Source organism: Ranitomeya variabilis, chromosome 1, assembly GCF_051348905.1.
Source record: "Ranitomeya variabilis isolate aRanVar5 chromosome 1, aRanVar5.hap1, whole genome shotgun sequence".
Lineage (NCBI taxonomy): Eukaryota > Metazoa > Chordata > Amphibia > Anura > Dendrobatidae > Ranitomeya > Ranitomeya variabilis.
Genome location: NC_135232.1, coordinates 780,014,286 through 780,032,292, shown reverse-complemented (window position 1 = coordinate 780,032,292; position 18,007 = coordinate 780,014,286). Strand labels below are relative to the sequence as shown.

The 18,007-nt window shown below is 42.4% G+C and overlaps 1 protein-coding gene across 21 annotated transcripts in view; it reads right to left on the bottom strand.

The window, feature by feature from the left end:
• The window catches only part of ADGRL3 (adhesion G protein-coupled receptor L3), a 1,249,649-nt gene that overhangs the window by 641,292 nt on the left and 590,350 nt on the right, over positions 1-18,007 (bottom strand). For all 21 annotated transcript variants that reach the window (XR_013217764.1, XM_077272336.1, XM_077272380.1 and 18 more), the window contains one exon: positions 13,318-13,383. Coding sequence is in view for 20 of the 21 variants with exons in the window: in XM_077272336.1 (XP_077128451.1) it covers positions 13,318-13,383 (66 nt within the window). In the remaining variant the exon portion in view is untranslated. The remainder of the gene's footprint in view (positions 1-13,317; positions 13,384-18,007) is intronic.

Here is an 18,007-nt window from a genome sequence, read left to right as displayed (position 1 = left end):
ATGTCATTCTCTAGAATCCCCCTGTAAGCACCACGTGAATATACTAGTGAAGAGAAGAGGATGGCTTGGTTATTCAGGAGAGTCAGCTTACTTCATCATGTCTGGCATCAGTACTATCAGGATAATGCAACTACATTTGTTAAAAGTATTGAAGTTTGTTTCTTTAATTTCTTTCATTTATGAATAATATAATGTATTTCATTGCCCTTGTGCAACCTGCAGAACAACCTACACACATTTTCAAAGTCAGATCTGAGCATAAACTTGTAGGCCCCAATCCGTTACTGGATTTGTGCCTTTTTTAGTCTAGTTTTTGGTGTTTTATGCATGTTTTTTGTTTGCAACTAATTCTTCTGTTAAATTGCGCCTTTGCGTCTGATTTTTTTCTTTTTAGTTAACCATTGCAGGAGCGGTTTTAAGATGTTTTTGACAAATGTCATAATTTGCAACATTTCAAAAAGTCGCAATTATTTTTTTTGCACAATTGTACTACAGTAACCCTTTGAGTGATTTAAAAAAATAAAAAAACCTCTGACACTTATGAAGCTTCCTTTAGTGATAACTTGCTACTCTTGGTACAACACAGGTCCTTGCGGTGACATCTGCCACCATGTGAGTACTACTGCCTTTTACTGGTTGTAGACAATCCAACATTACAGCAGGTCAGGTAAGGCTACTTTCACACTAGCGTTAACTGCAATCCGCCACATTACCTAGTTTTGCCGAAAAAACGCATCCTGCAAAAGTGCTTGCAGGATGCGTTTTTTCCCCATAGACTTACATTAAGCGACGTATTGCGACGGATTGACACACGTCGCACCCGTCGTGCGACGGATGCGTCGTGCAGTGGCGGACCGTTGGGAGCAAAAAACGCTACATGTAACGTTTTTTGCTCACGACGGTCCGATTTTTCCGACCTCGCATGCGCGGCCGGAACTCCGCCCCCGCCTCCCCGCACTTCCCCGCACCTCACAATGGGGCAGCGGATGCGCTGGAAAAATGCATCCGCTGCCCCCGTTGTGTGGCGGAGACAACGCTAGCGTCGGGAACCTCGGCCCGACGCACCGCGACGGGCCGAGCCAGACGCTAGTGTGAAAGTAGCCTTAGACAGAGACAGGCAGATTACCAGTTAAAGCAGTGAATATAGTAACATTTTTATCCAAAGCTTTGTAATATGTTACATATTTAAGGGTCTGGACGTTTTGCTGACTATGGTGGCTTGCAAAAGTATTCAATCTCCCTCAAGTACAAGTACAAGTCAGGGTTGGGTTACAAAAATATCCCAATCTCTGATGATCCTCCGGAGCACCATCAATCCATTATCATCAAATGGAAACAAGATGGTACCAAAACAAACCTGCCAAGAGAGGGCCATCCACTAAAACTCAGCACAGGCAAGGAGGGCATTAATCAGACCGGCAGCACAGATACCAAAGGCAACCCTGAAAAAGCTGCAGCATTCCCATACAACCACAATACACTGTACCCTCCATAGAGGTGGCCTTTATGGAAGAGTGGACAGAAAAAAGCCTTTACTTACACACAAAAATTATTGTAAGGCTCTTTTGAGTTTGCCAGAAGACTTGTGGGAGACTCCTCAAATGAACTGGGAGGTGCTGTGGTCAGATGAGACCAAAATTGAACTTTTTGGCCGCCAAGGTAATAGCTTTGTCTGGCGCCAAACTAACACAGGTCATCACCTCAAGAAAACCATCCCCACAGTGGAATATGGTACAAGTTGAGGGGAAGATGGATAGTGCAAAATACAGGGATATTCTGAGCATAACCTGTTTCAGTCTCTCAGTGATTTGAGACTGTGACAGAGGTTCGCCTTCCAACAAGACAATGACACAAGGCATACTGCTAAAGCAACACTCAAGTGGTTTAAAGGGAAATGTGTAAATATTTTGGAGTGGCCTAGTCAAAGCCTAGACCTTAATTCAATTGAGAATCTGTGGTCAGACTTGAAGATTGCTGTTCACTAGAGGAAACCATCTAATTGGAAGGAGCTGGAGCAGTTTTGTCTTGAGCAATGGGCAAAAATCTTAATGGTAAAATGTGGAAAGCTCATAGAGACTTATCCAAAGCAACTTGCAGCTGTAATTGCCACAAAAGGAGGCTTATCAAAGTACTGACTTTAGGGGGTGAATAGTTCTGCACACTGAAGTTTTCAGTTATTTTATCCTAATTTAAGAATAGAAGTCTCCTATATTTTATATAAGCATGTCTAAATTCTCTTAGCTAAATTGCTGGTGATAGGTTTTTTGCTCAGGAATCAACATTCGTGGCATACACAGGGAACTGACCGTGACATAATCAAAATATCATGAATTATACTGGAAACCATGCCAATTGAAATGCCTAATTCATGAGTTATTACACTGACTTTGACCTGACGTTCTTCCAAAATCATGGCTTCCACTTTACAGTACATTTCCTCATGCTTATCCATGATGATTATCCAACCCTTTAAAAATATGGACTCGACAAAAAATAGCAGATAGGAAATATGTTTCAGCCAAATAGACTAATAATGAAACAACAGTTCACCCTTTGAATTGGTGAGGCTTGTATGTGTCTCCAATTTGACAACTTAGACAGGTGTTCCAAAACAGAGCTGAAGAGATAAACATCTCAATTTAGCATTTTTTTTTAAAAGCAAATTAAATGACGCCATAACAACAAATGCTAGGTAGATACACAACTAGGAAGCCACATGCACCAACCTGCACCATTGTTGTGGGCTGTATAGAAGCTAAATGGGACTAGTAAAAAAGGTGTGCAAAAAGTAAGACTTGTATTATTTATTAATTCACTTTACACACTAGTTTCCCTTCAACAAAAAGCCACAACCAAGAATTATCATAGTAGATAGGTACATGGAAAATGTATCCCCAGACTGCATTATTGTTGTTAGATATACAGCTGCTAAATTAAACTAGTATAACAGGTATTAAAAAAGTAAAATGTGTGTAATATTTTTGAAAATATTGTTTGGTATTTGTTTTAAAAATATTCTACCCCTGACAAAAAGCTTTACCTGAGAATGCTACTTTGGTAAGTAGGTACATGCACCAGTGAAAAAGTGACACCAGTTCGCAGTTTTGTTGTGGGGAATACAGTTGCTACAGTGCACTCGTGAAAAACGCATACAAAGATGTAAATGTGTCCTTTTTTTATTATTTTTTTTAAAGAATTAGAAAAAAATACAACTTCCCCAAAAAGGACATGACAAGAAATGATGGATAGGTACACATCCCAAAAGCCAGCAACAGCAAAAGGCAACTGTATTGTTTTCCAAAAAAGAAAAAAGATGAAGCGCACTCACCGGTAGTAAATCCAAGTCTTTATTCCAAGTCTTTATTCGGACATAACTTAATGTGCTGCAGGGAGGGTGGTGAACACTCGGACGACAGCTGTTTCGTGCTCAATGCACTTCAACAGGTCCTATGACGGGAGGAAGTAAGGTGGGTCTTTTTACCTGTGAGATCTTCATGACCCCTCCTTCTTTCTCACACGTCACTATGGCTAAATAGCCAGAACGGAAAACATGTGAAATAACATGCGTGCGCTTCGTGGATGACATGTTCATGGTGTGGGACCGGGACCACACGTCCTTTACACAATTTGTGGAATATCTGGGGCAATCGAATAATATGAACATGAAATTCACCTCTAATTTTGGGGGAGCCGAATTGATTTTCCTGGATGTGAACTTAAAGGTTGACCCAGAGGGATTAAAAACTGAAGTATATCGTAAACCATTTGCATCAAATTCCCTTTTACATTTTGACAGTGCCCATCTTTCATACACTAAACTGGCTTTACCATATAGCCAGTTTTTAAGGGTCAAAAGAATAAATAATAGCGAGATAGGTTTTCAAAAACAATCTGAGGAATTATATCGTAGGTTCGAAAAGAGAGGTTATCCTCAAATAGTCCTTGATGAAGCCCTAAAAAAAGCGACAGAGACTACTGTTTATAAAAAGAAAAAAGAAAAAGAACAGAAAAAGTTCGTTTTTTGTTTTAAATTTGGTCCAATGGATAGACAAATTAGAACCGCGATTAGAAAAAATTGGCAGATTCTGGGTCAAGATTCTGATTTAAAAGAGATAGCAGAAAGAGGTCCGTTGTTTGCTTGCCGTCGCAGTAAGAACATTAGGGATTGTCTGGTACGTAATAGGATTACATCTCCACATAATAATTGGCTAGAGTCTGGAATTCCTAATGGTAATTACAAGTGTGGACACTGCAATTTTTGCAGCTTCCACTTGACAGGTAAATTTATTAACCCCTTAGTGACAGAGCCAATTTGGTACTTAATGACCGAGCCAATTTTTACAATTCTGACCAGTGTCACTTTAAGAGGTTATAACTCTGGAACGCTTTATCGGATCCCACTGATTCTGAGATTATTTTTTCGTGACATATTGTACTTCAAGTTAGTGGTAACATTTCTTCGATATTACTTGCGATTATTTATGAAAAAAATGGAAATATGGCGAAAATTTTTAAAATTTTGCAATTTTCAAACTTTGTATTTTTATGCCCTTAAATCAGAGAGATATGTCACAAAAAATAGTTCATAAATAACATTTCCCACATGTCTACTTTACATTAGCACAATTTTGGAAACAATTTTTTTTTTTGTTAGGGAGTTATAAGGGTTAAAAGTTGACCAGCAATTTCTCATTTTTACAACACCATTTTTTTTTAGGGACCACATCTCATTTGAAGTCATTTTGAGGGGTCTATATGATAGAAAATAACCAAGTGTGACACCATTCTAAAAACTGCACCCCTCAAGCTGCTCAAAACCACATTCAAGAAGTTTATTAACCCTTTACGTACTTCACAGGAACTGAAACAATGTGGAAGAAAAAAATGAACATTTAACTTTTTTTTGCAAACATTTTACTTCAGAACCATTTTTTTTAATTTTCACAAGTGTAAAAACAGAAATTTAACCACAAATTTTGTTGTGCAATTTTTCCTGAGTACGCCGATACCCCATATGTGGAGGTAAACCACTGTTTGGGCGCACTGCAGAGCTTGGAAGTGAAGGAGCACCGTTTGACTGTTTCAATGCAGAATTGGCTGGAATTGAGATCAGACGCCATGTCGCGTTTCGGGAGCCCTTAATGTGCCTAAACAGTGGAAACCCCCCACAAGTGATACCATTTTGGAAACTAGACCCCTTAAGGAACTTATCTAGATGTGTGGTGAGCACTTTGAACCCCCAAGTGCTTCACAGAAGTTTATAACGTAGAGCCGTGAAAATAAAAAATCGCATTTGTTTTCACAAAAATGATTTTTTCGCCCACAAATTCTTATTTTCACAAGGGTAACAGGAGAAATTAGACCACAAAAGTTGTTGTGCAATTTCTCCTGAGTACGTCAATACCCCATATGTGGGGGTAAACCACTGTTTGGGCGCACCGCAGAGCTTGGAAGTGAAGGAGCACCGTTTGACTTTTTCAATGCAGAATTGGCTGGAATTGAGATCAGACGCCATGTCGCGTTTCGGGAGCCCTTAATGTGCCTAAACAGTGGAAACCCCCCACAAGTGATACCATTTTGGAAACTAGACCCCTTAAGGAACTTATCTAGATGTGTGGTGAGCACTTTGAACCCCCAAGTGCTTCACAGAAGTTTATAACGTAAAGCCGTGAAAATAAAAAATCGCATTTTTTCTACAAAAATGATCTTTTTGCCCCCAAATTTTTATTTTCACAAGGGTAACAGGAGAAATTAGACCACAAAAGTTGTTGTGCAATTTCTCCTGAGTACGTCAATACCCCATATGTGGGGGTAAACCACTGTTTGGGCGCACCGCAGAGCTTGGAAGAGAAGGAGTGTCGTTTTACTTTTTCAATGTAGAATTGGCTGGAATTGAGATCGGACGCCATGTCACGTTTGGAGAGCCGCTGATGTGCCTAAACAGTGGAGACCCCCCACAAATGACACCATTTTGGAAACTAGACCCCTTAAGGAACTTATCTAGATGTGTGGTGAGCACTTTAAACCCCCAGGTGCTTCACAGAAGTTTATAACGTAGAGCCGTGAAAATAAAAAAATTGCATTTTTTCTACAAAAATGATCTTTTTGCCTCCAAATTTTTATTTTACCAAGGGTAACAGGAGAAAATGGACACCAGAAGTTGTTATACAATTTGTCTTGAGTACGCCGACACCCCTATGTGGGGGTAAACCACTGTTTGGGTGCATGGCTGAGCTCGGAAGCAAAGGAGCGCCATTTGACTTTTCAATGCAAAATTGACTGGAATTGAGATCGGACGCCATGTCGCGTTTGGAGAGCCCCTGATGTGCCTAAACAGTAGAAACCCCCCAAAAGTGACCCCATTTTGGAAACTAGACCCCCCATGGAACTTATCTAGATGTGTAGTGAGAACTTTGAATGCCCAAGTGCATCACAGAAGTTTATAATGCAGAGTCGTGAAAATAAAAAATATTTTTTTTTTAACAATAAAGATTTTTTAGCCCCCAAGTTTTTATTTTCACAAGGGTAACAAGAGAAATTGGACCCCAAAAGTTGTTGTCCAATTTGTCCTGAGTATGCTGGTACCCCATATGTGGGGGTAAACCACTGCTTGGGCGCACGGCAGAGCTCGGAAGGGAAGGAGCGCCATTTTGGAATGCAGACTTCGATAGAATTGTCTGCGGGCGTTATGTTGCGTTTGCAGACCCCTAATGTATCTAAACAGTAGAAACTCCCAACAAGTGACCCCATTTTGGAAAATAGACCCCCCAAGGAACTTATCTAGATATGTGGTGAGAACTTTGAATGCCCAAGTGCTTCACAGAAGTTTATAATGCATAGTAGTGAAAATAAAAAATATTTTTTTTTCCTACAAAAAAATTTTTTTAGCCCCCAAATTTTTATTTTCACAAGGGTAACAAGAGAAATTGGACCCCAAAAGTTGTTCCAATTTGTCCTGAGTATGCTGGTACCCAATATGTGGGGGTAAACCACTGTTTAAGCGCACGGCAGAGCTCGGAAGAGAAGGAGCGCCATTTTGGAATTCAGACTTTGATAGAATTGTCTGTGGGTGTTATGTTGCGTTTGCAGAGCCCCTGATGTACCTAAACAGTAGAAACCCCCCACAAGTGACCAAATTTTGGAAACTAGACCCCCTAAGGAACTTATCTAGATATGTGGTGAGAACTTTGAATGCCCAAGTGCTTCACAGAAGTTTATAATGCATAGTAGTGAAAATAAAAAATATTTTTTTTTCCCACAAAAAAGATTTTTAGCCCCCAAGTTTTTATTTTCACAAGGGTAACAGGAGAAATTGGACCCCAAAAGTTGTTGTCCAATTTATCCCGAGTACGCTGATGCCCCATATGTGGGGGTAAACCACTGTTTGGGCGCACGGCAGAGCTCAGAAGGGAGGGAGCACCATTTGACTTTTTTAGCGCAAAATTGGCTGTCGTGTTTGGAGACCCCCCTGATGTACCTAAACAGTGGAAACCCCCAAATTATAACTCCAACCCTAACTCCAACACACCCCTAACCCTAATCTTAACCCGATCCATAATCCTAATCACAACCCTAACGATAATCACAACCCTAACCCCAAAACAGCCCTAATCTCAACCCTAACCATAACCCTAATCAAAACCCTAAATCCAACACACCCCTAACCCTAATCCCAAACGCAACCCTAATCCCAACCCTAATCCAAACCCTAATCCAAACTCTAACCCTAACTTTAGCCCCAACCCTAACCCTAACTTTAGCCCCAACCCTAACCATAACTTTAGCCCCGTCGTCACAAAAAAAGTTCAATGTAACCTTTTTTTTGTACGTCGCGTCCGCCATTTCCGCGCATGCGTGGCCGTAACTCTGCCCCCTCCTCCCCAGGACATAGACTGGGCAGCGGATGCGTTGAAAAACTGCATCCGCTGCCCACGTTGTGCACAATTTTCACAACGTGCGTCGGTACGTGGGGCCGACGCATTGCGACCGCCCCGTACCGACGCAAGTGTGATAGAAGCCTAAGGCTACTTTCACACTAGCATCATACTCGGCCCATCGCAGTGTGCCGGGCCGACGTACCGACGCTAGCGTTGTAAGCGCCGCACAACGGGTGCAGCGGATGCTGTTTTTTCAACGCATCCGCTGCCCCATTGTGAGGGGAGGCGGGGGCGGAGTTCCGGCCGCGCATGCGCGGTCGGAAATGGCGGACACGTCGCACAAAAAAGTTACATGTAGCTTTTTTTGTGCCGACGGTCCGCCAAAGCACGACGCATCCGTCGCACGACGGATGCGACATGTGGCAATCCGTCGCAATGCGTCGCTAATGCAAGCCAATGGAGAAAAAACGCATCCTGCAAGCACTTTTGCAGGATGCATTTTTTCTCCGACGCATTGCGACGGAAGCCAAAAAACGCTAGTGTGAAAGTAGCCTAACCCTAACCCTAGCCCTAACCCTAAATTTAGCCCCAACCCTAACCCTAGCCCTAACCCTAACTCTAGCCCTAACCCTAACCCTAACTCTAACCCTAACCCTAACCCTAACTCTAACCCTAACTCTAACCCTAACTCTAACCCTAACTCTAACCCTAACTCTAACCCTAACCCTAACTCTAACCCTAACCCTAACCCTAATTTTAGCCCCAACTCGTCTTCTCCTGCCGGCCGGCAGATGGCAGCAGATGGCGGGCGCACTGCGCATGCGCCCGCCATAAGGAAAAAGCCGGCAGGCAGGAGAAGACAGAAGAGGACCCAGGGACACCGGGTGAGTATGTTAGGGTCCCCGAATCCCCCTATTTCTCTGTCCTCTGATGTGTGATCACATCAGAGGACAGAGAAATACAGATCGCTTTTTTTTTTTTTTTTTTTTTGCGGTCGCCGGTAAACTGTTAATTACCGGCGATCGCAAAACAGGGGTCGGTGCAAACCGACCCCGATCATGTTCTTTGGGGTCTCGGCTACCCCCGGCAGCCGAGACCCCAAAGATCTTCCGGGTGCCGGGCGGCTGCCGTACTGCGCGTGCGCCCGCCATTTTTTCCCGGAAAAAAGATGGCGGCGCCCATGGGGACCCACGAGGAGCACCGGGGGAGGTAGGTAAGTATCGGGGGGCTATTGGGGACCATCGGGGACCCTATTTTTCTGTCCTCCGATGTGCGATCACATCGGAGGACAGAGAAATTAAACGGCACATCGCGTTTTGGTTTTTTTTGTTGCGACCGCCGGTAAACGGTTAATTACCGGCGATCGCAACTCGGGGGTCGGTAAAAATCCCCCGAATCATGTTCTCTGGGGTCTCGGCTACCCTCGGCAACCGAGACCCCAGAGAAAATCCGACTCTGGGGGGGGGCGCTATTCACTTTTTCCACAGCGCCGATAATTAACGGCGCTGTGGTTTAAGTACCCTTAGCGGCCGCCGTTAAAAGGCGTATCGGCGGTCGTTAAGGGGTTAAAGTAGGTCCGATAGTTCACACTGTGCGTTCTTTCATTTCATGCAGAACTACGCATGTCGTTTATGTTATGTTCTGTCCATGTGGATTTTTTTATGTGGGGAAAACAATTCGCCCATTATTCGTGCGTATTAGAGAACATTCTAACTCAATACGCACGGGTAAGGGGGTACCCTGCCTTATTAAACATATAAAAGAAGAACATGCAGGGAATTCACAAGTATTATGTTTTGCAGGTTTGGAAAAAGTTTCCTTACCTCAGCAGGGAGGAGACCTTCATCGTATCTTGCTTAGACAGGAAGCCAAGTGGATCCTGCGCGCGGATGCGTCAGGCCCACTTGGTTTCAACGAAAAAATTGATATGTCTGTTTTTTTGTAATAAGTTTCTCACACGGGTGTAAAATAAATACGAAAAAATCTTGCATTGCCCTCTGACCAGTGTTATTCAATGAGGCAGGACAGATCTGCAAATTGTTTCTTATGCCGATTCGGCATGAGAAGAAAATTGAAGCATGCTGCGATAGGCAGCGTACCTTGCAGAGCGCGCACCCATTCAAGTCAATGAATGCATGAAAAACATTGGACTGCACTCTGATGTCATCTGAGTGCAGTCTGATACATGTCGAGAAAGACAGGAAGACAGGAAGCCAAGTGGATCCTGCGCGCGGATGCGTCAGGCCCACTTGGTTTCAACGAAAAAATTGATATGTCTGTTTTTTTGTAATCAGTTTAGATGTTCAACTTCTGTAAATATCTGGTTATATTGTGCTATGGATTTTAATCTTTTTATATGTATTTTTTTGCACTTGTTATTTCACATGTTTTCCGTTCTGGCTATTTAGCCATAGTGACGTGTGAGAAAGAAGGAGGGGTCATGAAGATCTCACAGGTAAAAAGACCCACCTTACTTCCTCCCGTCATAGGACCTGTTGAAGTGCATTAAGCACGAAACAGCTGTCGTCCGAGTGTTCACCACCCTCCCTGCAGCACATTAAGTTATGTCCGAATAAAGACTTGGAATAAAGACTTGGATTTACTACCGGTGAGTGCGCTTCATCTTTTTTCTTTTTTGGATATCATTTATGGACTATTATACAGCAGCACCCCGGTAAATTTGTTCCATATTTCAGGCTAAAGCGGCAATTGGCAATAACATAGGGAGACTCAAGGGTCTAACTTATAACAGCAGTGCGGAAGTGTTTTTTTTCCTTTTTCATTTTTACTGTATTGTTTTGTCAAATTCCAGTGTGACAAAGTAAATGCAAAAAGATGTTGTTAGTAGCTTGAATTTATCTTCAGTAGGAGAAATAGGGGTGACGAAAATTATAAAAAATTAAATTGCCATCCTGGAACTTACATCAAGAATAAAAAAAAAAAGTGTCATTAAATTCACAGGCAGCTGGAAAAGTTGCTGTACTGCAGTACACTGACCCATTAATTTTCATACATACAGACTCTGCAGCTCCTGCACTTCTCCTATCTCTTTCTCCTCTTATCATTTCTTATCTATTATTCAGAGACTACCACTCACATTTTTCTATGTTCTTCAGCTGTGCAGTAGTACACCAGGCTTCTCTTTCACTATCTCTAATAATGAACTGTGCACTCTGACATACTCTACCTAGGCTGTAGAACCCTAAAATGGATGCTGCTTTCTCTGCCTGATCTTTTATAGTAGCTGTAATAATCCCCCCTGAATGGCTGCGTTAGACCATGTGATGTAACAGTAACAAGGTTTTGGTTGATTTGAGTGAATCCAATATGAATATTTAGAATTTTCCAGAACCTGCAAATTTTATTAAAATTCGACTTGAAGGTGATTCGCAGAGGATTGATTTGTCATCTCTAATCTAGTAGAAATATAGTACCTCCAACTCCGGGAACCTACTATTGCTCAATTAACTTATTTTCATAGCTTGTTATATAGGTACTTTCAAAGGAATTTAGATGTGCAAAGTTTACAAATTATAATTTATATAAATATATGCAATTTTCTACCAACCTAACGCCCCAATTTATTAATAAACTGTAAAAAACAATTGTTACTATTAATTATTATACATAAGCTTTTATTTGAAGGAGTCAGAGCTAGAGTCATGGAACAAAAGATGAGTAGATTGTAAAGGAGTATTCCCATAACTGAAATTGTCCACTATATAATATAAGACAGTGGATAATTTACTGATAGCTGGGGGCCTTGACTGCTAAGAAGCCTAGGCTCTGCAGAGCTACAGGTGCTTCTCACAAAATTAGAATATCATCAACAAGTTAATTTATTTCAGTTCTTCAATACAAAAAGTGAAACTCATATATTATATATAGTCATTAAAACCAGAGTGATCTATTTCAATTATTTATTTCTATTAATGTTGATGATTATGGCTTACAGCCAATGAAAACCCAAAAGTCATTATCTCAGTAAATTAGAATAATTTACAATCAACACCTACAAAGGCTTCCTAAGCGTTTAAAAAGTCCCTTAGTCTGTTCCAGTAGGCTCCACAATCATGGGGAAGACTGCTGACTTGACAGATGTCCAGAAGGCAGTCTTTGACACACACCACAAGGAGGGTAAGCCACAAAAGGTCATTGCTAAAGATGCTGGCTGTTCACAGAGTGCTGTCTCTAAGCATATTAATGGAAAGTTGATGATATTCTAAATTTGTAAGAAGCACCTGTAAGTCTTGAATGGAGCAGATGTGTGTATGTTCGATATCTGCTCCATTCACGTTCTTATGAAACAGCTGGAATATGTTAAGGCCTGTACTTGGATGTATATCTCTACTCTGATCAAGACAGGCTCTGCAAAACCAAGTTCTAAGAAGCCAAAGCCAAGTTCTCAGGAATATTTAGGGTTCTAGTGGTAGAAGATAACTTTACATTTTCAGTATATCTCTTCAGAGGTTAAAGTTTGACTTATTGACTTCATAGCCCTGTTTCCCAGAACGACAACGGTATTGCAGTTGAACAATGTTTAGTTTTTTTTTCGTTTTTTTTTTTAAACAAATGACACAACTTTTCATTGACACAACTTTGTGGTACTTAAATCAAGGTCAGGGATCTCCAAGTTCCAATCAAATATGGATGCACTAAATTGACTGCTACAGTGTACAGTTCTGCTGGAGAGCTACAGTATGGTTCTCTTGCAGTCTACTCTCTCATAGTTGGAATTGTTCAGTAAATGGTGAGTAATTTGGTATGTGCCTCCATAGCTCCTCAAAGCCATTAAATAGCTGTGTTTCAATAATTGAAACCTCCCTCAGCTGCAAGTGGGCAATTTGCATGTCACATAATAGTCTGCGAAACACTAAACAAGTTGAACCTGGGTCAATCAGTGGCAGACAGTATTCTAGTCTGAGTCTTATATAAATGAGTATCATTTAGTTAAAACACCACTTGCCTTTAACTCCTGTTGTAATATAACAATCATTTCAAGAACAGGATACTGAATACTTGCACTCTAAATGAGGAGTAGTAATACTCTTGGAATTGCCCACTGTGCCAAAAAAGTCGCCTATCTTTTTAACATAGGAATACAGGCATTGTAATAGGTTGCACAACAGTTAGCCACCATGCTCAATGTTCTGGTCACCTCTGGTTAGATACACTCTGCACACACACTGATCAGGTGAAGGCTATTGTCCCTTCAGTCACTACTTCAGCCCACCAACTTACCTCTAGGCAGCTGTAACAAACCTACTGTCCTATGTAATTTTGGAAGTACACATGGTATATGCCTCATGACCCCTACTTCCACTATTCTAGAAACTGTTGGCCAAAAAACATTGCCTTACTCAACTCCAAAATCATGTCTGAGTTAAATATGTTCGATCTATGGATTGTAAAATGAAATACATAAAATTAACTGACTTACCTCGAGGGGCAGCTCTTTCAATATTCGAATCAATATGATTGGAGGGAACATTGTAAGAAATGTGACCTAAGTGAAGAGAAAAGTTTTAAACAATCATTATACATATGCACATATGAATATACATAAAGCACAGACATTGTATGTATATTTTATGAGAATCTAATTTCATGTAAACTTAAAGAGTTTTCCTACCAAGAAAAAAGTCAATATATCTCCTTCTGACATTGTTTTATGGGAATTGTTTTTTTTTTTGCAACTCAAAAGGTTGCAAAAAATATTTTGGGGTTGTGTCACCATTTTCTGAGACCCATAAAACTTTAATTTTTCAGCCAATGGAGCTGTGTTATAGCTTACTTTTTGCGGGGCAAGACAACGCTTTGATTAATACCATTTTTGGATAGATGTGACTTTTTTATCGCTTGTTTTTTGCGGAATTGCAGCAACCAAAGAAGCATAATCTTGGTGTTCTTGTTTACAGTGTTTATCAATCGGGTTAATTCTTTTATATTTTGATAGATCTGACTTTCCTGAATGCGGCAATACCGGATATGTGTATTTTTTTTAATATCTTTATTTTTAATTGTGGAAAAGTGGGTGTGATTTGAACTTTTAAATGTTTTTAATTTTTTTATATTTTGTAAAACTTTTTTTTTAAACTTTTCACTGTTCTTGTTAGCCTCCTTAAGGGACTTGAAGATGTGATCATCAGATTGCTTCTGCTATATACAGTGATCCCCCAACATTGCTGCATATAGCAGAAATCACAGTCTCCTTTGAAGCCCAGCCATATCATCAGCTAACCCCAGCTGTCATGACAGCCCATTGGCGACCCTCAATCACATCATGGGCCCGCTAATGGGAGGAGAGAATGATGCACATGCAAGTCGGAACACGTTAATTGCAGGTGTCAGAAATCAACAGAATCATTAAACTGGTTAACAATTGTTAGTGGCAGGTCTCGGCTGTAATACACAGACATCACAGGGTGGCATGCTACATGAGCACGCTCCATACACCCGCTTCCGACTTGTGCCGAACTTCTATGGCAGATGAAGGAGTTAAAGAAAGATTTCTGAAAGTTTCTTGAAAATATAAAAAAAATGCTACTAAATGAGATGCTGTTCAATATCCCCAAAAATAAATGGATGGTATATTGTTAATTAGTAACTATTTTGCATGATATTATTTGCTTTATGAGCAAATTTATTAAACCTTGGAAAAACGTAACTTTTTGATTTCTTGTGAATATGTATTTATTTTACTCTCATATATTTATATAGCGCCATCATATTCCACATCGCTTTACAGACATCATTGCTGTCACAATCTAAATTCGCTATCAGTATGTCTTTGAAGGGTGTTAGAAACTGGAGCACCTGTGGGAAACCCATACAAACTCCTCTCAGATGTTGTCCTGTTTGATCTCAGGATTCCAGCGCTGTAAAGCTACATAGCTAACCATTGAGCCCCATGATGCCAAATAAAAACTCCATCTAGGGTGGCTGAGCTAAGTTGGTTCTGAAACAAGGGTTGGCCTGGCCTGGCCTGGCGTAGTATCAGTGAAATCCCTGATGAGTAGTGTTGAGCATTCCGATACCGCAAGTATTGGGTATCGGCCGATACTTGCGGTATCGAAATTCCGATACCGAGATCCGATACTTGCCGCATATCGGATACCGGAATCGGAAGTTCCCAGGATTCAAACTGCACGAATTCAGCCAATGAGGAATGATTCCAAGTGTGGGCACATCCTGTTCAGCATGGTGGGCATTAAACTAGTGGCAAGGCTGTGATTGGCTGCTGAAATGATGTCATGCTGCAGTTTAAAAGTCGCTGGCGCCATTTTGGGCTCACTCTGCTGTGAATTCAGTTAGTGACAGGACGCTGTGTTCTGACTGAGGGCCAGTTGAGATAGCGATTTGCTTCTTTGTGCTTTTCCCAGGCTAATTTAGCAACCGCTGTGTGTTCACCTTGCTTTTGCCTTGCAGCGCTGTTTTCACAGCGATCTGCAAGGTCTCTGTGTGTGTGTGTGTGTGTGTGAGTGCAGCCCACTCTGTAGTCTGTGTGCATAGCTGGTTGTATTCAGGTCAGGGTGGTTCACTGCCTCATACTGTTCTATCCATTCCATTGTCCTTTTTTGCAAGTAGTGCAGGCTGCTGCACATTTTTTTCAAATAATTCCTATTAGTGACTTTCCACCCGTATCCAGCTAAATTGTGGAAAAACACTACATAGGATAACGTAGAGGAGGTTTTTGGGGCCTTGCAGCGCCGTTTACGGCTGTCTGCACGGTCTCCGTGTGAGTGCAGCTCACCCTGTAGTCTGTGTGCAGCCACAGCCGGTTGTATCCAGCTCAGGGTGGCTCACTGACTCATACAGTTCTATCCATTCCATTGTCCTTTTTTGCAAGTAGTGCAGGCTGCTGCACATTTTTTTCAAATAATTCCTATTAGTGACTTTCCACCCGTATCCAGCTAAATTGTGGAAAAACACTACATAGGATAACCTATAGTAGTTTTTTTGGGCCTTGCAGCGCCGTTTACGGCTGTCTACACGGTCTCCGTGTGAGTGCAGCTCTCCCTGTTGTCAGTTCATCCCCCAAAAAATAAATAAAGAATAAAGTTCACCAAACACACCACTTTACAGTTGTGTAGGCCACATTAGCTCATATTAAAGTCTAGTCCACACTTTAGAAAATTAGTGTTTCTTATACCTGTTAGGAGCTGTTCAGGAATAAGCACACTAAGCCGTTAGTACTTTTCTGCTCTGCTTATCTTTATCAGTCAACCAAGATGAAGAAGGCAGGGAGTAAGGCACGTGGGCGTGGGCGCGGAGCAGGGAGAGGACGTGGGGATGCTGTGCCTGCTGCGGGCACCGGTGACTCATCATCACCCAGTTTCAGCAGGGAACAGTCCTTCATGCGCAGCTTTGTCGGAGAGCGCCGTACACCGCTGCTGCGTGAAGACCAAATTGAAGCAGTTGTCGGATGGATGGCAGCTAACGCATCGACTTCAATTAGTGCCACATCCTCTCAGACACAGAGCACTGCAGAGCACCCATCTGTCTCTTCGCCACCTGCCAAATTGCCCAGGCAGACAGAGAGCCCAGGACAGGAGCCGTCTCTACTTCTGTTCTCTGAATCTCTTGGCTTGGAAACAGGGGGCCAGCCAAGCAGCATTGGAGAAATGGAAGAAGAGGCAGTGTGCAGTGATGCCCAACAGCTTTTTCTCTCTGAGTCTGAAGAGGCGGGTGGGCCAGTGCCTCCGGTCACCACACCACAGAACGCATCCGCTGATGACACTCAGGTGCCACTTTCTGGTGCGTGCTCTGCTGCTGAGACTACCCAGGAGGAGCAGTTGGTGGCAGAGGGTAGTGTAGATGATGAGGTCCTTGACCCATCGTGGCGTGAGGGACAGGAAGTTGGTGGTAGCAGCTCTGAGGAAGAGATTCCCCGAATGGGCCAAAGAGGGAGAGGGAGGGGGAAGACTGCGGATCCTGTAGCCTCCACTTTGGCACCCGTTAGGAGCATGTCTCTTCCAAAAGCCAAAAAGGGTGCTCCCAAGACTTGCAGTGCCTGGTCCTTTTTTGACACAGTTGCAGATGACATTTGCTATGTCAAATGCAAGGTGTGTCATCACAAAGTCAAAAGAGGGAGAAATGTCAGCAACCTCAATACCTCCAACATGTGGAAACATGTGCGGACCAGGCACGCGGCGGAGTTACAGAAACACACTGAAGAGCTAGGCCAACCAACAGCGGCAGCTACCACCTCTTCAGCTCGTGTTGCCTCTTCCTCCAGCTCACACACAGCTGGTTCGGCTTCCTCCCAGGATCGCCATGGAAGAACCTCTGGCACTGTTGTCCAGAGACCCACTGTGATTCCACCCGCAGCACCACGTTCCGAGTCATCCTCACACTCCCAGGCCAGTCTACAGCCATCGGTAGTACAGGCATGGGAGAAAAGGCGGCCTTTCTCGGCAAACCACCCACGAGCACAGGCTCTGACTGCAGGCATTGCCAAACTTCTGTCACTGGAAATGCTGTCATTCAGGCTGGTGGAGACTGACAGCTTCCGTGACTTGATGTCATTGGCAGTCCCACATGTTGTGAATTTACTTTTTGGCTCCCTCTAGTGGCTACTAGTGATTTGACTCTGGATATGTCAGTCATTCCTTTTATGCTCACCTGGGTCGTTAGGTCAGGGGTGTTGCTATATAAGCTCCCTGGACCTTCAGTTCAATGCCTGGCAACGTTGATATCAGAGCTAATCTGTAGTGCTCTTGTCTACTGATCCTGGTTCCTGCTTCATTAAGCTAAGTCTGCTTTTTTGCTTTTTGCAATTTGTTTTTGTTTGCAATTTTTGTCCAGCTTGTATATAATCTGTATCCTGACCTTGCTGGAAGCTCTAGGGCGGCTGGTGTTCTCCCCCCGGGCCGTTAGACGGTTCGGGGGTTCTTGAATCTCCAGCGTGGATTTTTGATAGGGTTTTTGTTGACCATATAAGTTATCTTGCTATATTCTGCTATTGGTAAGTGGGCCTCTCTTTGCTAAACCTAGTTCATCTCTGTGTTTGTCATTTCCTCTTACCTCACCGTTATTATTTGTGGGGGGCTTGTATCCACTTTTGGGGTCTTTTCTCTGGAGGCAAGAGAGGTCTTTGTTTTCCTCTTCTAGGGGTAGTTAGCTCTCCG